Source organism: Stegodyphus dumicola, chromosome 2 (assembly GCF_044657685.1).
Source record: "Stegodyphus dumicola isolate Sdum_Otavi_A_Nest chromosome 2, ASM4465768v1".
Classification (NCBI taxonomy): Eukaryota; Metazoa; Arthropoda; class Arachnida; order Araneae; family Eresidae; genus Stegodyphus; species Stegodyphus dumicola.
The window spans coordinates 36,099,761-36,119,328 of record NC_140769.1 but is presented as its reverse complement, the minus strand read 5'-3'; the positions used below and the strand labels follow the sequence as shown (position 1 = coordinate 36,119,328).

The 19,568-nt window shown below is 35.8% G+C and overlaps 1 protein-coding gene across 2 annotated transcripts in view; it reads right to left on the bottom strand.

Annotated features, from left to right (window-relative positions):
• Positions 1–19,568, bottom strand: part of LOC118191199 (all trans-polyprenyl-diphosphate synthase PDSS2-like) — a 36,130-nt gene that overhangs the window by 8,243 nt on the left and 8,319 nt on the right. For both annotated transcript variants that reach the window (XM_035362001.2, XM_035362000.2), the window contains 2 exons: positions 8,591–8,932; positions 4,071–4,404 (listed from right to left, as the gene is read on the bottom strand). In XM_035362001.2, the coding sequence (XP_035217892.1) occupies positions 4,071–4,404; positions 8,591–8,877 (621 nt within the window). In that variant the 5' untranslated portion in view covers positions 8,878–8,932. The remainder of the gene's footprint in view (positions 1–4,070; positions 4,405–8,590; positions 8,933–19,568) is intronic.

Genomic DNA, 19,568 nt, shown 5'->3' with positions numbered 1-19,568 from the left:
AAGATGGTTAAAAATGTTTTGCAATAATTAAAACATCGTGGATTTCTTTTGAAAATTTTCAGTGCGAAGTTAGATCAAATGTAAGCATAATTATATATGTAAATAGCAGAAGTTATAGCATTTTTTATTGCAGTCTATATGAAAAAGATGTTCTATAATAATAGCCAATGCACAGGTTTTTTATTCAAAGTGAACTTTACTAATTTGTATTCTTACGCATTTAGCGGATTAAATTTTACATTAATAACTGTTCACTTTGAAATCTATTGCCTGCACAAAATACTCTTCAAGCAGAATGAATTTATTCACAACGAGTGTATTTAATTTATTTATATATAACTTTTAATGTTAATAATAGGTATAATGAGATCATTCACAATATATGTTTTGAATCTTATGCTTTCAAAATCAAAGAAAACAAGCATTGAGATAAGAAAATGCTAAATTCACTAAGTTAAATAAAAAAAATAATGCATTTGAATTCTCTTAAATCATATGTGTTGGTAAATGCATTATATTCGAGGCGAATTGTAGCTTGAGTCATTTTCTCGATATAAAGAGCGATAATATGTTGCGTTGTAAGTTTCGCGAAAGTGAAATGTTGACGATCAATAAACTTATAAAAGGAGATACTACGAGATTTTCCACTAAAATGATAACAGCATTTATAGGCCATCCATTTATAAGTGGGAAGCAAATGCAAAATAAAACGTAAACAACAACATGCTCAATTTCAAAGATTCAGCGTAACAAGAGTAATAGAAGCACACTAGTCCATTTTTGAATTCCCTCCCTAAGTGATGATACTGATGTGCAGTTGTGAATTGTACTTTCGGAAAAGGAGAAACAATCACAGCAAGAACAACAACACACACACACAAAAGACATGAGGCAGAATCGCTTTTAAAAATTGTTTTTTTCTCTTTTTTCCTCACATAGTTCGTTCAGTTTACCCATTCATAGCGTGCTGTTGTTGTTTGGTCGTGCCTCAAAATGTCTAAACGCAAGGACAAGATTAAAAGATAAAGAAGAATTGTTGAAGCAAATAGCTTACCAAAATGCAGCCAACGTGAAACTTCTGTACAACTCGGAATTTTACAATGTGCATTATGTACGTTTTTGAAAAGAGGGGATGCAATTTCGAATGAATTGGTAGCAAGTACAAATGTCTCACGTAAGCGGAAGCGAAGTAGAAAGTCTTATCGATGTAGAAATTGCCCTCTCGAAGTGCTTTCGAAATGCCAAGAACAAGAACGCCACGAGAAATCTTGTATCAAAAGGCATCAGAATTCTCCAAAATGTTAGGAGAGGAGTTTGTCCCTACCGTTTTGTTTTGTTTTGTTAGGGTGTAGCCCGGTCCACTTTGCAAATCAAAGTTTGCCCTATGACCATATACGGGCTACGCCAGTACAAAAATCACCACACAACTATACAAATACACGAATCACACAATGCCAATGGCTTCTTTATTGTTGCTAATAATCTTGATAATCTTATGCGTTATTCCTCTTGCCCTAAGTAAACCATTTTTCATAAAATCTATGTTCGCTCCATCAATGCATCTAGTTAACTTACATTCTGTAATAAAGTGGACATTGTCTCCTACTTTTGTACATACTTTACATAAATCATTTATCTTGAAACATGGAATCTTTTCAGATAAAAGGGAAATCTTCCATGACTTGTAATTAACTGATTCAAGTCTATGTCATTGTTAATATTGATATGTTTCTTAGGAACAAAAATCTTCATGAACATATTATTTTTAGCAGAGTTTTCCCATTGAGTCCGCCATTTATCTATAATGTCACACTTCATAATGTTAATGCATCTTCTCCTGGAGGCTTGTACATCGGCAGTACATCGACAGTGTCCCTACCGTTGGATGACTCACAAGATGGAAAGAAAGAAACAATATCGTTTTCAGAAAATGACACGGAGAGAAACAATATGCAGATTCTAATGAAGCCGATAACTGAATATAAAAGAATTTTGCTGGACTTTTGCGAGAATACTAAAGAGCATCAAATTTTTAACACTGATGAGACTGGTCTCTATTATCCAGCCCTACATTATATCACTTAAAAGAACAGAATATTTAAAAGTGAATCGTTAGCTGGCTTTAAAAAAATGAAACTGCGTGTTACTGTGTTTTTAACGTATAATATGGGAGGAACAGTTGAGAAGACGCCATTAGTCATCGGTGCAAGGAAAACCCGTCGTTGTCTGAAGGGCGTCAAGCATTTGCCTGTAATTTATTACAACAATAAGTCTTGGACGACAAGCAATATTTTTAGGGATTTTCTTACGAAGTGGAATAAATAAAAAAAAAAAAAGTGCAGCTCCCCATCCAGTTGTTAGATAACTGCGCTTCCCATCCAACTGATCTCTCGTTGAGGAACATAAAATTCGTTTTCCTTCCTTCTAATACTATTTGCATTCTTCAGCCATTAGATCAGGGTGTTATAAAAACATTCAAGAGCTATTACAGGAAGAAAGTAGTTCAAAATGTTATTAATGAAATTAATACGACTGATGCAATTTGTTCTTCTAAGGAAGCTGCTAAATCGATTTCTCTCTTAGATGCTATGCATGTTATTTTAAATGCATGGGATGAAGTAACTTCGCAAACGATTTCAAATCGTTTTAAAAAAGCCGGCTACCATCCCAATCAAATTTCTGGAAACTCTCAAGATGTGCCAGTAGACAAGGAATAACGATGACGAAATGCATGATGAGACCTTCCTGGAATATTTGGGAATCGATGAAAACATGGAGACTTGCTACGAAAAGAGTGATGCAGAGATCATCGATGTTATCAGAGGAAGCAAAGGAATTAGTGAAAATGAAAGTGAGTCCGAGGATGAAAATCCCGATCCTGTACACCAAGAGCAGCACAGTCTCGATAATCCTTAAAAATTTTGAGAAGAACGTTAGAACTTAAAGGTGGAGATACAGAAAGTTACAAGCAATGTTGAGTTGCTGCACGACTGCAAGCAATGAAAGTTACAAGCAATGCTTGGAGACCATCATTGAAAAGAAAAAGAAATATGCAACACATTCGAATGGATAAAGTTTTAAATGATGTTTGATATACTTGCATATAGTATTGATCTGTGTAACATATTGAAATAATTACAATTTTTCTGAATTAAGACGGCTTTTGTCATCCATGGAAAAAAATAATGAAAGTTTCATATAAAAAAAGTGTATGTAACTTACATATTAAACAGCATATCGAAAAAGAGTATTTTTCTCAACAGCAGGCCCGTATGCAAGGAGAGAGAGCTTCAGATATGTGCACAGTTCATTCATAAAATTTTATTGAAATCTTCTATAAAATCAATCTAGTTTTAAAATTTTATTTTTATATCCCCCCCCGAAAATATACAACCTTATGTCGCTAACCGAAACGAAACCTTGCGTGCGGCCTAGCATCGCATGTAAAATTCAGACGCTTTATAAAATCAAATAAGGCTGGAATTGATATATTTAGCGGTACTCACTGTAGTAAATTTATTGTAGGTAGAGAGGATATTTTGAAACTCGTATTTTCTACGTTTAAAAGTTTTTTCCAATGTTTAAGGATTTTGTTATGCACTTTGTACATATAAAGAAAAAGAGCTTTAGAAAGAAATTATGTTGTTACAATTATGAAATTAACAAGTTTGAGTAGTTATTTTTTTCCCTTCTTAAATATATTCGTATAAGAACATGAACTTCATGATTCTATTTGGAACCACAATAAAAAAGCATTATATAAATTTATCAAATGACTTCTACCTTACTTTTCAGATCATTTCTGATTCCACGAAAAAACTCAGCCTTCGAAATTTATATAACGCACTTCAGGAAAACTAAAATATTTCATAATGAAACGCTGAAATTCAGTTAAAAAAAAAAAAGAATTTTTTTTGTGAAAACAGTACCAGCAATTAGCAGTTTTTCCAATTTTAACCATTTTTCCTACTGCTGAGCCCACATATACATAGAATTTAATTACGAATGTTTGTTACTTATATATTTCATATGATACATTTTTATTTAACTCAGAGAAAACAAGAACTTACTTTATAATTTTTAACAGTTGAAAGTTTGTAGAGAACTGTAGATGTGAAGTACCTGTTCGCTACTATGTCAGCATCAACGGATGGCATTGTAGATTTCTTTATTTTCTTTGAAGATAACACTCGCTTATTTTCTTTCTCAAAAACGATGCTACAATGAAGCAAGTTGATAATTTCAGCGAGAGTAACTTGAGATGACCAAACAACATCATCTAATGCTTTGCTGACGAAATTGTCTGACAGAAAAGGATTTCCCAGACCTTTAGATAGCATGAGTGTAATTAATCCTGGCCAACGAAGGGTTTTGACAGTTGCATCTGTATTTTCAAACAAGCACCTGGAAAAAAAAAGTTTAATTGATAAATAAAAAAATAAAAAAAATAAAAAAATAAAAATAGGCTTGAAACTAGAATTTTCTATGACAATCAAATAAGAAAATATATCATGTGAACATTTATTATTTAGCTATCGTATAATAGTGATAAACCATCTGCTTACAGAATGTCATCGGGGACCATCAGCGGTCGAACGGTGAAGTCGCTGAACACTGGTAGTTTGGCCCGAGGTTCGAGTTATGGCAAATGAGCTGCCTGCATGATCATTTTCGTGGTTTTCCCCATGCGTAGTACGAGCCAATTTCCCTCAGAAAGTCTTCCATGAAGGCATACCTTCCTTAGGCAGATACCCCTCAAGTGCTTTGCCGTAATCAAATATACCATACAGACTATCATAGAGGATCTAAGAGAGATTCGATAAGTATATGCGATAGGCAAATTAATACTCAGAAAAGGAGGGATTGAATTGAAGTTTTTCTGACGTAATAAAAAATATGAATGATACACATAACTGCCGAGACAGAGCAGTAGGACAGTTACAGAAAGAGCAGTTCTACATCTTCAGTAACACGTGATATCGCTTGGAGATATTAAAAGTTCAGTCTGGCACAGAGTTGAATAGACGCAAGATGTTGTCCTGAGGTAGACAAGTCCACGGTTGTTGGACGGCATTGGTTTCAAATCCTGGGTCTGGATAGTGCGTTTAATATCCTGGGTCTGGATAGTGCGCCTGCCAAGCGGCTGTCCATCAACAAACACGTATTCATTGATGAAACTATAAATGTCCTCTGCTGCTGTCATCACTTATCGCCAGTCTGTGACATTTCACATTACTTTGAACTCACACCTCTGCAAACGGAGCCCTTGTTTTGTTGTTAAAGGTAACAGTTGAAAAAGGCAGGACAAGGCAGGAAGAAGTAAGCGGACTACCAGAATTTAACCACTGAAATAGTACAGATATAGTCCACCTCACTAACTGTACAGCTCCACCCCAGCTTTGATTGAGGACACACCAGAAGACGGATCTAAATGTTCCTCCTCTTCCCCTACCACCAAACCTCGAGAGAAAACTAAACTCTCGGCTGGCTAGTACAAGTGCCCTTACGCTGCACACATACAATACCTTTACAAACATCCACACTTTCCTCGGAATATTCAAACCCGCTGAAATTTCTGAGTCGTTTCTGTGAGACATTCATTCATGAGGGTTCAGGAGCCAATATATATCCATGTGTAGTAGACAGGGTTCACTGTGGGATTCGTTATGTGCCTGACATGATCCTTCCATCTTCTCTAATGTTGTTTTTTCTGATCTGTCTGCAACCTATAGGTTACAAATGGGTGCTTTAAACGTGTCCACTATTGTGAACATTAGCAAATGATATGGTCAGACTATCCACGTGGTGGGTTATACGGCGCTCCGATCCCTTGCGTCTTCTCCCATTGATAAAGCATGCCTTGAAGTCCGTGAGTTGCGCAACCTCACGTTTATGGCTTTCTTCACACTCCGTAATTTTTCTTGCATTAACCGACGCTTTTAATTTTTACATGACACTGACTATGGACCGAATTATGAAAATTTGTAGTTCCTATTTGCAGCGCAATTGGAAAGTGCCGCACAAAACGTGGATCATATCAGCTCTTTGCATAGTTTAAAGGTTGCAACATATTTCCTTCTTTGCGCTGAATGTTTTGTTATCCGTAAGTGTATTTAATTTCCAAACGAAAAATCGCGCAGCCAACTCAGGCCAAGAATGGAGCCCAACGTACATCTATCACATTTTGCTGCGTTTGTCGTTGGTGTGTCAAGAAAATATAGAAGAATAAAATCTATTAATTTATTCCTTAATATTAGTATAATTTTGCAATAACGAGATCACAGTTGGAAAAAAATCTGATGTGTACACAACATGACTTCCTTGTACGGAATATTAAATTATACGCATTTTTCCTGCCTTTCATTTAAACTTATTTCCTCGCATTTCATTAGAGTTATAGTTCTCATTCAATTAATTCAGTTCTCACTTCGCGACAAGCAAAAGTGCTGTATTTGCCGGTATATAAGACGCGCCCCCTTTTTTATACACGTGTTTGAAGGAAAAAACTTTATTACTGATCAATATAATGAATTTACAGTATTTTAAATGTAAAGTAATGCAAATACAAAGTAATACTTTCTGCAGATATCCAATCTATCTGGAAAAGAACACCTTTCAATCTTCTTCGTCAAACCCAGACACTCATCTCCAGAGCTAAATGAAAAGTCACTTGAAACCTCTTTTAAATCAGCATCTGAGTCGTCATACAACAAAGAAGACTGCACCCAGCTGTTCCACTTCTTCATAAAATCCCTTAAATGGCAGGGGCGTAGAGAGAGTTTCCAGCTCCCGGGGACAACTGAAGAATTTGAGCCCCTTTCTGTGTGCCAAGAATGGAAAACATTTCATTAAAAAATTTCGTAGCATCAATTTGGCGCCCTCTAGATGCTGCGCCCCTTGCCCCACCCTAGCTACGGCACTGTTAAATGGTTTATTAATGAAGACGTCTAAAGGTTGAAGCTGACTAGTTAGGCCTCCTGGCATTAAGCAATACGGCCAGCGGGCAAGAAGACAGGTTTTTCGGTGCACGAAACTAAAAGTTTTCTTTTGGTTTCATTCGGCAAAAAGACACTGAAAGCGTAGAAACTGACTTAATTTGTTGTGGATGCTATGCTGTGTCAATATATGGGATAATTTAACAGCTTAAATGATAATTTCAGAATGGATTAAGCATAATTTAATTCGCAATAATAAAAGAAGACGCTACTTTGTTGTTGCGAAGATTAGTTTCTCTAGATTGGCAGCAAATCCACTATTCTGTTAAGTTTCAAATGTAAACAAATATGGTTACTATGGTAAAAAAATTAGGCTTAGGCGCACTTAAACAACTTTTAAATTGTTGATAATTCTACAACTATTGCGTGGAAGTTAACTAAAGGCATAAAAACCTTAACTGGAAGATAAGAACAATATATTCAATCATTTTTTAAAGCAAAAAATGCTCAATTTACAAACATTTAAGAATAAAAAAACTGAGCTCACTCAGCCGAGTAACAAAGTGTATATATATATATATACGCATATATTTACATATGTTTGGTGCGGCCGATTGCAATTAAAATAGGAGGTGTATATCTACATGTTATAGCAGTTCTACGTACAAAATTTCAACGTTCTGAGTCTACTCATTTTTGAGTTATGCGAGATACGAACGTACGTACAGAGGCCAGAAAACAATCTCATCTGAATCTATTTTAAATCAGTTTTATAATTCTTTTGGGGAAAAAGAGTCCTTTATTCTGTTCTTACGTACAGATGGCACGCAAAAACATCGTTAAATTGCATTCGATAGCGGTCGAAATGATTATTTTCGTTGAAATATGGTAGTCGAAATTTTCGCGATTACTAAATGCTTCCTTTTTACTTCGTACAAGGAAGTAAAATGTTGAGAGATAAATATTTGATTAAATAGTGGATTAGTTAAAACTACTGAATACTGGTAGTTTATTCTGTAATCTGATTCTAAACATGAATTGCATGAACAATTTCGTAGTTTCCTCTACGCATAACGTAAATAAAAACAAGCTTACCTTCGTAAATCTTCGTTATAGGTATCCCTCTTAAGCCATACTCCCAGAATGCTTTGCCGTAACTAAATATCATACTGAATTAATCTCTGATATGGGCACCGTCGCTTAGTTGGTTAAAGCGCCTGTCTAGTAAATAGGAGATTGTTAGGAGATCTTGAGACTTGACATTTATTTTTTCAAGCGTTTTTGATACTGTAGATCTGACTATTGAAGCTAATTTTCTATTCTTATTATAAACAAGTTATACATTGAAGGAGAACATTGCAATAAAGTTATACACTGACAGCTGAAGGAGAGCATATAGTAAACGATAAATTCAGATGGGAATTTCGGAAAAATTTTAGTTTGATGTATTAACTATAAAGATATAGGGTTTAGTATACATTTACAATTTCTACTGTTTTATTACCCTGTTATCTTAAATAGTACTTTGAAAGATGGCTTTAAGCAAAGAATTTTAAGAAAGTAAATTGTAATTCATTAAGGGATGACTAAAATTTTTCACCTGAGCAATAATTTAAGAATATACATAATTTGATTTTAAAAAGTTTTGTACTCACTTGAATGTACTGATAAGATGATCACTGCAAGAGGCAGTTTCTTGCAGTCTTTTGATTACACTTTGCACTGATACAATTTGTTTCACATTTGGTGGATTTATAATTCTAAGATTTGCCCTGTATTTTTGCAAAATTGCTCGACTTCTCAGTACAGCTGAATTCCATTCTTCACTCTCACAAACGTCAGGCACTTCTAATAAGTTCACTGTATTATTTAGAGTTTGTGTAAAAAGTGAACGTCTCCAAATGGCGAAGATATACTTTGATCGATTTTGTATGGTTTTCATGGTTTCTTTTGAACTTAACAGCACAAACGCACCTTTCCACGATGTCTTGCTACTCCTAAGAAGTAGAGGAATAATTACTAATTTATAATGGAATGTTTATCGCAGATAAATGTACATATACAGAATAAACAATAAATTATATGCGTTCTGAAATTTATAAAAGTAAGGCCAATATTAAATTAATTATAAATCAATGTAAACATAATTTTAAGACCAACACACGAAACTGCTTCTTATCACAAAACCTTTTGTTAGGTACATAGTTGTGTCGAAAAATATTTAATTACTTAATTTCTGAATTGAATGATTTAATTTCAAGATCTAGTATGTCGCCTGAAGCCTGGATGATGCTTTTCCTTCAGAGATTTTGAATATTGTTAAAAAATCAGAATCTCAGGAGTTATAAGAATTAAAAAGTATGCAGAAGAAAGAATGCATTTATTAAATGATGTATCTGTATGTTAATTAGAAGCAAGCCACAATTACTTAAATTCTCATTCATCTGTTCGAAAATTTTTTAACTCTTAAAGAAAATCTAGTGTTCAAATTAAAATTAAAATTTAATTTATTATACATTTATTCACCATAATAATAAATTTATGTTTTAATACAGAAAATTCATAGTTTATATGCATTATATCCAGCACTAATATCAATTTGTATAATAATAAAGTTTAAAATTTTTTCCTATTAATTACCATGCAAAAAAGAATTCAGGTGATTATGTTTGTGGCAGATGCACAATATATTGTCTTCGTGGCAGTAAATTTACGATTATCATATGCATATGTGTTGCGAATTCTGGAAAGTTTTCTTTTCTTCCTGATCTTTTCAGTTACTATATTTGTAACTCAACAATCGTTTTCTTAGTTTTAGAATTAATTAGACATTATGTCTTATGAAAAGGTAATAAAATCCACGGTTAAGTTTTTAAAGATTCCATTTATGAGTTTAATTCTTGGGAAATTTATAGCATATCTTTTGTGTGTTTGAGATATACCTGCTAAATTAAAAAAGCGTTAAAATTTCCTTATGACCTAAAAGTTGAAATTAGTAAGTCCTCAATAGCTAATAATTGTTGGAAATTTAATCAAAATTTTGACTTTAAATTATCCAAAAAGCTTTTTATTTTGTGAGTTATATTTCCTTGAAGCTTTTCTCATTCACGAAGATTTATATTGTTTGTAATTCACGAAGATTTATATTCACGAAGAATATACTAGAATTTATTCACGAAGATTTATATTGTTTTTATATTGTTGTTTCACACAATATGTCCACTATCAGACAGAAAACACAAGTATTTCCAATAGTTTAACAGTCTGATAGTGAACGCCATTACTGATTATTAATAATAGAACAATACCGTTTATATGAGTATCGTTTGCTTCATTTTATTGTTGCAAACAGAGTAAATTTCTTTTGTTTTTCTTCCTTTAGTTTTGAACTTTATGTGTGGCAACAAGATAATTGATTAATAGAATTGTGTTTGTGACAGTCATGTAGAATGGCTCGCTTATTTTGTATCAATTATTTCGCATCGCTGATATCTTATTTATAATTAGTGTAATGAAAAAAATTAAGGAATACGGTCCATGTGTTAAGTGATTATTGTTTGTGAAACATATTAAGAAATAGATAAATTATTATTGGTCGAAAGTCTAGCCTGAGTGCTAGTGAAAATAGTGACTGTTCTAAGCGCATTGTAACAACGCAAATATGCATATGGTTGGTGAAACATTACTCTACTTTGTGAGGTAAGTGGATTTTGAACATTTATATTCTAACAAAAATTCGTTTATAACGGATTTTAAGAACAATGTTGTAATACAGCATAGAAAAGTGTTTCGATTTCATTTTAATAATAGTGTTAAGTGATTTAAGAACAATTTCTGTTTTTGAATTGATCAATTATGAGTGAACTTATAACTTTTAAAACAAAAAGAGCGGTCTTACGCAGGAGTGTTACTAATTATGTAAAGAAAATTGAAACTATTTTAACTGCAGATGAAATTAATTTAATAAAACTAGAGGAATGTGCCGAATTATTGAAACAAAAAGAAACTGAGTTAAGGAAGCTTGATTCTGAAATCGAAAGGTTAATTACAGATACTAAAGAATTAGAAAACGAAATAGATAATGTTCAGGAGTTCACAGATAAAATTTATTTGTGAAAATTTAAAGGTGAAAAAATATTAAAAAATCAAAAGAGTAAAAATAATTCTAATAGTGTAATTTCAGAACAGGTTCTTGAGAATATTAAATTACCAAAGTTAACATTACCAACTTTTGGTGGTAATATTACAGAATGGATAGCTTTTAAAGATCTTTTCAGTGCTTGTATAAGAAATAATACAAATTTATCTAATGCTAAAAAATTGCAGTATTTGAAGGCTTCGTTGAAAGGTGAAGCATATCGCATTATTCAAACCATTCACATTTCGGATTGTAATTTTGAAATACCATGGAATCTGTTAGACGAAAGATATTCAAATAAGAGAGAACAAATTTTTACATATATTAAACGTTTTATAAGCTTACCAACTATTCAAAATGAATCAGCATTTGCTATTTTAAATTTAGTTGACAATATTAATGAAGTAATTCGTTCTTTAGAAGTATTGAATCAAAGCCTTGATAATTTTGGTGACACTTTAATGACTTATTTAATTTTGCAAAAATTAGACCCTTCTACAAAATTATGGTGAGAAAGTCAGTTAAAATGTAATGAGATTCCAAAACTTACGACTTTAATTGAATTCCTAAAAAACTATGCAAGAACACTTCAAAATAGCAAATCAACAAGTAATAAGGTACCTAAATCTGTGTTTCAAAATAAGAATAATGTTCTTGTTGCTACTTTGAGTTGTGCTTTATTGTAAAGAAGATCATAGTTTAGCCAAATGTTCTAAATTTCTAAATTTATTGGTTCAGCAAAGAATAGAATTTGTAAAATCTAATCGTTAGTGTTTTAATTGCTTATCTAATATGCACTTGCTCAAAAAAAAAAAAAAAAAAAAAAAAAAAAAAGAGTTTAAATACATGTCAACATTGCTTTAAGAAGCATCACAGTATTTTGCACATTGTAAATAATTCAAAGAATAAAACTAAGTTAAACAGTATATCTCCGCCTACGCAATCTATCCCTAAAAGAGATGAATTAACGAGTCCTAAGGATGTTTCAGCCACAGTTTGTGCCTCTCATTATGATTCGAATGCAAAAAGTAATCAAACCAGTCACATTTTATTGTGAACTGCTTTAATAAAAGTTCAAAGTTCTGAACAACAATTTGTGAAGTGTAGATGTTTATGTGACACTGGATCTTAGAGATCATTTATTTCAAGGGATTGTGTGAAGAAATTAGGATTACGAGTGAAAGATAATCCCATTTCTGTATCATGTCTAGAAGAATTTAATACTATAAGTAATGGGGAAGTTGATTTAGTATTCACTTCTAATTTTAAAAGTGATTTTCGTGTATCAATATCAGCGTTTGTACTGGACAAAGTGACAGATACGTTCCCTATGTATCTTTGCCATCAATCATCTTCGATAACTTCAGTGATTTACAATTAGCTGATCCATTATTTTACAAGTCACAACCAGTCGACATTTTATTTGAAGTAAATGTATTTCTGCATTTAATGACGGGAGAAATTGTCAAACGTGGTCCTGATCTACCATTTGCTCTAAATTCGAGGTTGGGATGGATAATTTCGGGTACTACAAATTTTGAATCTACAGATTTTGAGCCAGTATATGTAAATCATTTGAATACAAATACAGATGAGTTAGTAAATTATTTCTGGGAGTTAGAAAAGTTTCTAAATGTACAACCTTTAACAAATGAAGAAAAACTTTGTGAAGAACATTTTAAAAACTCGCATTTTAGAGACACATCAGGTCGTTATTCAGTTGCATTACCATTCAAATATAATAGAGATATTCTAGGTGACTTCCGTGAAATGGCGCACAGATTTCAATACTTGGAGAAGAGGCTGTTATCTATGAAAGAAATTTACAACCAGTATATTTAGTTTATGAAAGAGTACTTTTCACTAGAACACGTAGAATTAGTGCCAGACACAGATTATGAATTAGAGAATAAATACTATTATATCCCACATCACTTCGTGTTGAAGGACTCTAGCTTAACAACAAAATTGAGAGTTGTTTTCGATGCGAGTGCTAAAACAACCACAGATGTTTCTTTAAATGATACGCTAATGATAGGCCCAAAAATACAAGATGACTTAATTTGTATTTTACTAAGATTTAGACTTCATAACATTACAATAACCGCTGATATTAAAATGATGTACAGACAGATAAAGGTTCATGAAAAAGATAGAGATTTTCAGAGAATATTATGGAGAGATAGCCGTTATAAACAAATACAAGTTTGTCGTTTGGAAAACTGTTACATATGAAACTGCAGCTGCTCCATATCTTGCAACCAAAGTTTTGAGTCAGTTAGCGATTGATGAAGGATTGAACTTTCCAAAGACAAAGAATATAGTTTTAAGAGATTTTTATGTTGATGATATTGTTACGAATTTGGTATTTAAAAAGCTAATGTTAGTTCAATTATAAATTAAATGGTTTTATTTCTCGTGCTGTGCAGCGCCTGACGAATATTAAAAGAAAGCTAAGCCGGAAAATTGAAAATACAAGAGCGCGTGCATTAAATAAATAAATATCTCTTTTTGATTTCGAGAAAGTACTGGAAAATTCTAGCGCGTGATTTTAAAATCTTATAAAAGGAGGAAAACATCTCAGTTTGTAGTAGTTGCTTAGTTTGTTGTTGTTTAGAAAACTGCTCTTGATTGTAGCGAATTCGCGGATTAGCTTTCTTTAGCTGTTTTGAATTACGTTCTATTGGACATTTGAGTAGTTAAAAGATAACTACTGTGAGGTATTGTAATACTGCATTATAATTTGAGAAGATTTAAGCATTTTTGTTGTGATAATAATAAATTTTTGTTCATTTTGCATCGGACTTGTGCATTCATTTCATAACGAACCCGTACGCACGCAACAATTTTTGGTGTCAGGAGTGGGATTTGAATGCCAATAACAAGAGCGATGGAGGAGCAATTGAGACAGCTCATCAGTGCTTTTGCTGCATTTAAAGAAGAAATGGAAGAAAAGATGGATGCTGGTCAGGAAAAGATGGAGGATTCCGTTAAAGGAGAGATGAGATCTGTTAGGGAGGAAATGAAATTGGGCCAGGAATCCGTTAAGGAAGAAATGAAATTGGGCCAGGAATCCGTTAAGGACGAAATGAAAGCCGTTCGAGCTGGTCAAGAAGAAATGAAAAGAGAAATTACCTGCATAATAGAAAATAAATTTGAAGCTATGGAAAGCAGAATTGACACAGTTGAAAATAAAGTTGGACAAATTGAAGAAAAAGTTTCTTCCGTAAAAGATAAAATTGAAGAAAGAGTTTCTTCGGTGAAAGAAGAAATAGAAGAAAGAGTTTCTTCTGTAAAAGAACATATAGAAGGAAGAGTTTGTGCCGTCCAACACCAAATCGAACAACAAATTGATGATAGGGTTTCTGCAGTAGCCAAAGAAGAGGATATTTTAAAGAAATTCGTAGCGATGGCAGGGAACAATAGTGATGGTTTTAAATTTTTACCCATGCCTGCTCGTCCCTCTCTGAAGTTATCCACTTATGATGGGAAGACCTCCTGGCAAGTGTATAAAACACAATTTTCTATAGTGGCGGATGCGAATGGATGGGATTCCCAAACTAAGGCCTGTCATCTCGCCGCTTCGCTGAGAGCAGACGCAGCGGATATCCTGCAGACGCTTCCTGAAAACCAAAGACTTGACTTCGAAGCTCTATCCGGCGCATTGGAGCTGCGCTTTGGCGAGAAATGTTTAAAAGACTACAGAAGGCTTCAATTAAAATCCCGTCAACAGAAGCCCACCGAATCACTCCAGGAACTCGCCACGGATGTTGAAAGGCTGTCCCACCTCGCCTTTACGGAGTGCCCGAGAGAAACGAGGGAAATCCTATCGCTGCAATATTTCGTCGATGGCATCCGGGACCCTGAAATACAGAAAGCACTGCGAATGGCGGATGTTAAAGATTTGAAAAGCGCTTTAGTGTACGCCATGAAATTCGAGGCAGCCCAGCAAGCCACTCGTTGAGACCGCCAACCAGTCAGAGCTGATCAAGTCCAGGAGCCAGGGGATAAAGTCACCGCTCGTCTAGACGATTTAACTAGACAACTGAACGCCTTGAAACGGAATATTTGTGAGAAGAAACCGACCGTTAAGTGCTGGAACTGCGGTGCTGAAGGACACATACGACGAAACTGCAGAATACCCCAGGGTACGGATGTTAAGACCGCTCCTAACAAACAGCAGGGAAACTAATTAGTGGCCATCTCACGGGGCGGAGGTTTCCAGATAATGAAAAGCCCCAGTTTAAAGCGTTTTAGATTTCTGCAGTGAGAGGCGGCAGTAATGGACTTTTTATAATAGGACATATTAATGGAGTTCCCTGCAATATGACGATAGATACAGGAGCCAACGTTACCATCATCCGAAAAGATTTGGCTCAAAAACTGGGAAATAAACTTATCTGGACGCCGCCCTGCGTTACCCTCCAGACTGTGTCCGGTGAGAAGATCGACATCGATGGAAAAATAAACGTTAACATCACGTTTGGAAGTGCCCCTTACCATCACACGGCATATGTAGCAGAGATCACTGATTCTTGCATACTCGGATTGGACTTTCTAAGGAAATACAATTTTTCTTTGGACTTTGAAAATAACGAATTGAATTACATTGACGAATTGAATTACATCTGAGGACATAGCCCTATTCGGAATTAATGATGGAGTGAAATCTATCCAGAAAATTATAGCTCAAGATGATATCACAATTCCCGCAAGAACCGAGTTTTTACTTCCTGGATCCATAGCCGAAAATAGAAATTTTCGCTACGGCATCATAGAATATCCCGATAACTGTAATAGCCCAAAAGGAGTACTAGTAGCCTCAACACTCGTCGACCTATCCAGAACGGTTATCCCGGTGAGAGTCGCCAATGTAACTGAGAAGGCGAGAGTTATTAAGAAAGGTGAAGTGGTTGCAACATGTACTCCAGTAACCACCGTTGAAAGAAAGAGTAACATCCAAGAATCCGTGCTTCAGAAAGCATTACATCAGAGTTACTTCAGAATGCGCAATTAAACGATGAAGAGAAGAATGCTGCCGATCGCGTTATTAAAGATCTTCAAGTTGTTTTCTCCCGCTCGTCTTCTGACGTGGGTCGAACTAGTTTGATACAACATAGAATAGATACCGGCGATCATCCCCCGATCAAGCAACATCCAAGGCGTCTACCGTTTGCTAAACAGAAAGAGGTGCGAACACTGTTAAAAGATATGGAAGAAGGCGATGTCATCGAGCCTTCAGCAAGTCCATGGGCATCTCCCATCGTTCTCGTCAGAAAGAAAGACGGCTCAACAAGATTTTGCGTTGACTATCGCCGGTTGAATGAGGTTACGAAGACAGTTACCCTCTTCCTAGAATTGACGACATTCTAGACACTCTTTCTGGAAGCAAGTGGTTCTCAACGCTTGATTTAAAGAGTGGGTATTGGCAGGTAGAAATACACCCTCATGACCGAGAAAAGACGGCATTTACTACGGGATAAGGGCTTTGGCAATTCAAGGTGATGCCGTTTGGACTGTGTAATGCGCCGGCAACATTCGAACGCCTCATGGAGACTGTTTTGAAAGGTCTTTCCTATGAAGCCTGTCTGATATACCTGGACGATATTATCAAAGTCGGAAAGAGTTTTGAAGAGCATCTAGAAAATCTTAGAAAGGTGCTTCAGAAACTGAAAGAAGCCAATCTAAAGCTGAGTCCCGCTAAATGCAAATTGTTCCGAAAGGAAGTGATTTACCTGGGACATGTCATCTCTGCAGAAGGTGTGTGCACGGATCCTGAAAAGGTGTCAGCCGTTAAATCCTGGAAACGTCCCGAAAATGTCCATCAGCTGAGAAGCTTCCTAGGGCTTTGCACCTACTATAGGAGATTCGTGAAGGACTTTTCTTCCATCGCAAAACCCCTTCACAAGCTGACAGAGACTAAGCAAAAGTTCTTGTGGACAAAAGAATGCGAGGATGCATTTAACAACTTAAAGGATGCTTTAACATCTGCTCCAATCCTGACGTAGCCTCAGCTCGACAGACCATTTATTCTCGACACGGATGCGAGCAATGAAAGTGTCGGTGCTGTTTTGTCCCAAGAAATAGACCGCCAAGAACGTGTAGTGGCGTACTGGAGCAAGTGCCTGTCTAAACCGGAGAGGAATTATTGTGTCACCAGGAAAGAGTTGCTCTCCATAGTCAAAGCTGTAGAACAGTTACATCACTATCTATACGGCAGAAAATTCCTGCTCCGCACCGATCATGCATCATTGACCTGGCTTTTAAATTTCAAGAATCCTGAGGGTCAAATAGCCAGGTGGATACAGAGACTCCAAGAATATGACATCACTATCCGACATCGTAAGGGATCATCACACGGGAACGCCGACGCTCTGTCTAGACGACTTTGCCCAGAAAGATGCCGATATTGTTCCAGGGTGGAAGCGAAATACGAGCTGCTGACTCCGGTCGCAAGACAAATTACAACATCAACATCGGCTGATTGAGACCCGTGGAGTGATGATGAAGTCAGGAAAGACCAGCTGGAAGACCGCGACATTAAACCCATAATTGATTTAATGGAGTCATCAAACAGAAAACCTACTTGGCAGGACATTTCTATCTGTAGTCCTACAACAAAACAATACTGGGCACTCTGGGATTCACTTCACATTCGAAACGGCGTCTTATACCGGAAATTCGAATCGGATGATGGGAAGACGTTCCGATGGCAACTGATACTTCCAAGATCCCGGATTCCTGATGTCCTTAAAGAACTACATAACAGTCCTACAGGAGGTCACTTTGGAATTATAAAGACCTTACAGAGAGTTCGTGAGCGCTTTTACTGGAATAATGCAAAGGATGACGTGCAAAAGTGGTGCCGATCTTGCGATGCCTGTGCAGGTCGGAAAGGACCGAGAAAACGCAGCCGAGGCAAGCTGCAACGTTACAACGTAGGTGCGCCGTTTGAACGTATCGCCTTTGACATCTTGGGGCCTCTGACACGAATTGCTGATGGCAACAAATACATACTCGTTGTCATTGATTACTTCACCAAGTGGCCTGAAGCGTATCCTATTCCTGACCAAGAGGCTGTTACAGTAGCTGAGGTGATGATACAGCACTGGATTCCCAGGTTCGGAGTACCTCTTCAGTTACATTCCGATCAGGGAAGGAATTTTACCTCGGTAGTAATCAAAGAACTATGCAAACTACTCGGCATTGACAAAACCCAGACGACGCCATTACATCCCCAGTCGGACGGCATGGTAGAGAGGTTCAATCGAACCATCCTTAATAACCTCTCATTAGTGGTTTCCAGAAACCAGCAGGACTGGGACAAGAATTATCACTGTTTTTACTGGCTTACCGCAGTGCGGTCCACGAGACTACCGGCTATTCCCCGTCACAGATGCTCTTCGGTCGTGACCTTCGTCTGCCTTGTGATCTCTTGTTTGGTCGCCCTCCGGATGCTCCTTCATCGCCTGAGGAACATATTCAAGATCTCCAGGCCCGGTTTGAAGTGATGCACAACTATGCACGAGAGCGAGTCAACTTGGCGACGGAGAAGATGAAGACCCGATAAGACACAAGAGCTACTGAACATCAATTCCACGAAGGAGACAAGGTGTGGTTGTGGAATCCGACTCGACGGAAAGGACTTTGTCCGAAATTACAGTCACCTTGGGATGGCCCGTACACAGTCCTAAAAAGGCTGAATGACGTCGTGGTTCGGATTCGTAAGTCTTCGAACTCTAAACCTAAAGTCGTTCATTACGACAGGTTAGCTCATTACTATGGCCATAATACGTAATGTAAATAATTGTAAATAGTATAAGACCATGGTCCTTTTTGTTTCTAAGTGTGTATTTGAAATGATTTCTTTAAGTTAGCTATTGCATTTATTGTTCATGTTGTTTGATATTGTAATGTAATGTTTATGCCTCAGTTGTAAGTTCGGCTTCTTGTCCAGGGATTGTACTGCCCGGGACGTGCAGTCCTTGGGAAGGGGGCAGTGTTACGAATTTGGTATTTAAAAAGCTAATGTTAGTTCAATTATAAATTAAATGGTTTTATTTCTCGCGCAGTGCAGCGCGTGTCGAATATTAAAAGAAAGCTAAGCCGGAAAATTGAAAATACAAGAGCGCGTGCATTAAATAAATAAATAACTCTTTTTGATTTCGAGAAAGTACTAGAAAATTCTAGCGCATGATTTTAAAATCTTATAAAAGGAGGAAAACATCTCAGTTTGTAGTAGTTGCTTAGTTTGTTGTTGTTTAGAAAACTGCTCTTGTTGATTGTAGCGAATTCGCGGATTAGCTTTCTTTAGCTGTTTTGAATTACGTTCTATTGGACATTTGAGTAGTTAAAAGATAACTACTTTGAGGTATTGTAATACTGCATGATAATTTGAGATTTAAGCATTTTTGTTGTGATAATAATAAATTTTTGTTCATTTTGCATCGGACTTGTGCATTCATTTCATAACGAACCCGTACGCACGCAACAAT